The sequence below is a fragment of the Cynoglossus semilaevis genome, chromosome 15 (assembly GCF_000523025.1).
Source record: "Cynoglossus semilaevis isolate Cse_v1.0 chromosome 15, Cse_v1.0, whole genome shotgun sequence".
In the NCBI taxonomy this organism is placed as follows: domain Eukaryota; kingdom Metazoa; phylum Chordata; class Actinopteri; order Pleuronectiformes; family Cynoglossidae; genus Cynoglossus; species Cynoglossus semilaevis.
In genome coordinates this window covers 16888697-16890441 of record NC_024321.1, presented here as the reverse complement: position 1 = coordinate 16890441, position 1745 = coordinate 16888697, and the positions used below count along the sequence as shown (strand labels likewise).

The 1745-nt window shown below is 45.8% G+C and overlaps 1 protein-coding gene across 2 annotated transcripts in view; it reads left to right on the top strand.

Annotated features, from left to right (window-relative positions):
* nrg2b (neuregulin 2b) overlaps window positions 1-1745 on the top strand; it is a 39767-nt gene that overhangs the window by 26714 nt on the left and 11308 nt on the right. For both annotated transcript variants that reach the window (XM_025063033.1, XM_025063034.1), the window contains 3 exons: window positions 27-189; window positions 450-568; window positions 1026-1149. In XM_025063033.1, the coding sequence (XP_024918801.1) occupies window positions 27-189; window positions 450-568; window positions 1026-1149 (406 nt within the window). The remainder of the gene's footprint in view (window positions 1-26; window positions 190-449; window positions 569-1025; window positions 1150-1745) is intronic.

The following is a 1745-nucleotide window of genomic DNA, read 5'->3' as shown; positions in this document are numbered from 1 at the left end:
CCCTCCTCTCTTTTCCCTGTGTCCAGCTTCGGCTCCAAAGCTTCGACTGATGCGGGCTCAGTCTCTGGTGGAGGGGGACAAACTCTACTTGAAGTGCGAGGCGTCCGGGAATCCCAGTCCGTCCTTCCGCTGGTACAAAGACGGACACGAGCTCCAGAAAGGCAGAGACCTGAAAATAAAGACCAACAAGTGAGTTCAAGGTGAACTGGAGTGAACTGGTTCTGGTTCTGGTTCTAACAGTGTTCACAACAAGGACCTGAAACTCAACCAGGTCTGGATTTAATCCCAGTTTGATCCCAGTTTGATCACATTATATTTCTGGTTGACAAAGTCAAATTTAAATTTTCTCGTCCCGTCCTGGTAACTGATAAATCTTGATGTCTTTTTCTTTTTCCTGACCTGTCATCCTCCTCTCACCCCCCACCCCGACATCTCCGGTTTCGCTGAAGAAAAAACTCCAAGGTGCAGATCAGCCGTGTCCGTGTGGAAGACTCTGGAAACTACACCTGTGTGGCCGAAAACTCACTGGGACAAGAAAACACCACCAGTTTAATCAGCGTGCAGATCTGTGAGGACATTTACGTTTTCTACCCAGCAAACTTTCAGCCACCGTTCTACCTAATATATATATACAAACATACATATATATATAATTATAGACAAACTGATGAAAAAAAAAAAAACAAGATTCAGACCAACGTGCCAAACTCCTGGCCCGTGGGCCACTTCCAGTACGCAAACCCTCTTGCGTCGGCCCTGCGTCAGACTACATCGATAACATATTTTTTCTAGTAACGTGCACTAGCTTAGCGAGACAAACACAATATTAAGATTTTTTTTTTTTTTTTTGCGTTGAGAGCTGATAAAATACCTGGACACACACGTGTCTTATTTTAAAAATGTCTTTGTTTCACTAAAGGTTAAAAACTGCTTTTTTTTTATTTGCCCTAACGTCACTGTAAATACTTTTGCGGCCTTTTTTTTCCCATCATTGTTGGAAGTGACGGTGTTTTTCTGTCTTTTAGTGACGAGCACCACACCCTCTCCAGGTGTGAGTCACGCGAGACGCTGTAATGAGACGGAGAAGACCTACTGCGCCAACGGAGGAGACTGTTACTTCATACATGGTATTAACCAGCTGTCCTGCAAGTAAGTCCTGTTGGTCTCTCAGTCCCCTCTGTGGACTTGTCTCCTCTGTCTCTCCTTCCTTCTTTCCTCTCTACCTCCTTTTTTAAAGAAACTGTCTCGTGTTCTGTGCTGGTTTCAAACACCTGGACTCTGATTGGATGGTGAGTTTTCGTACTGACTGACACCTGACGTCTGTTGGTGTTTGAACAGTCGGAGTGAAAATGTCTCTCCATAGAGACGGTGTGTTGTGTCTGTCAGTCAGGCTGACACAAGCTGGGGTGGAGTCGGTGTGTTGTGTCAGTCAGACAGGCTGCTCTGACACAAGCTGGGGCCGCTGACCTGAGGTTGAGCCTCCACAAACACGTGCTGAGAGTTGATGATCCAGGAGATTCAGTGAAACTAAAACGCTTTCCCGCAGCGTGTGTAAATAACAAGGTGTGTTTGAGTGACCAGTGGACGGAGGGTGAGCTCAGTTTTTTCCTGTAGTCCTCCACTGTTGTTGCCAGTAAATCTTCTATTCAACCTAAACCGGAAAGTGCCTTACAGTAAAAGGGTCAGCGGTCCAAACCCTTCAGGTCGCTCTGTTTTCTGTCTCACTAATTTGACCATAGGTGTGA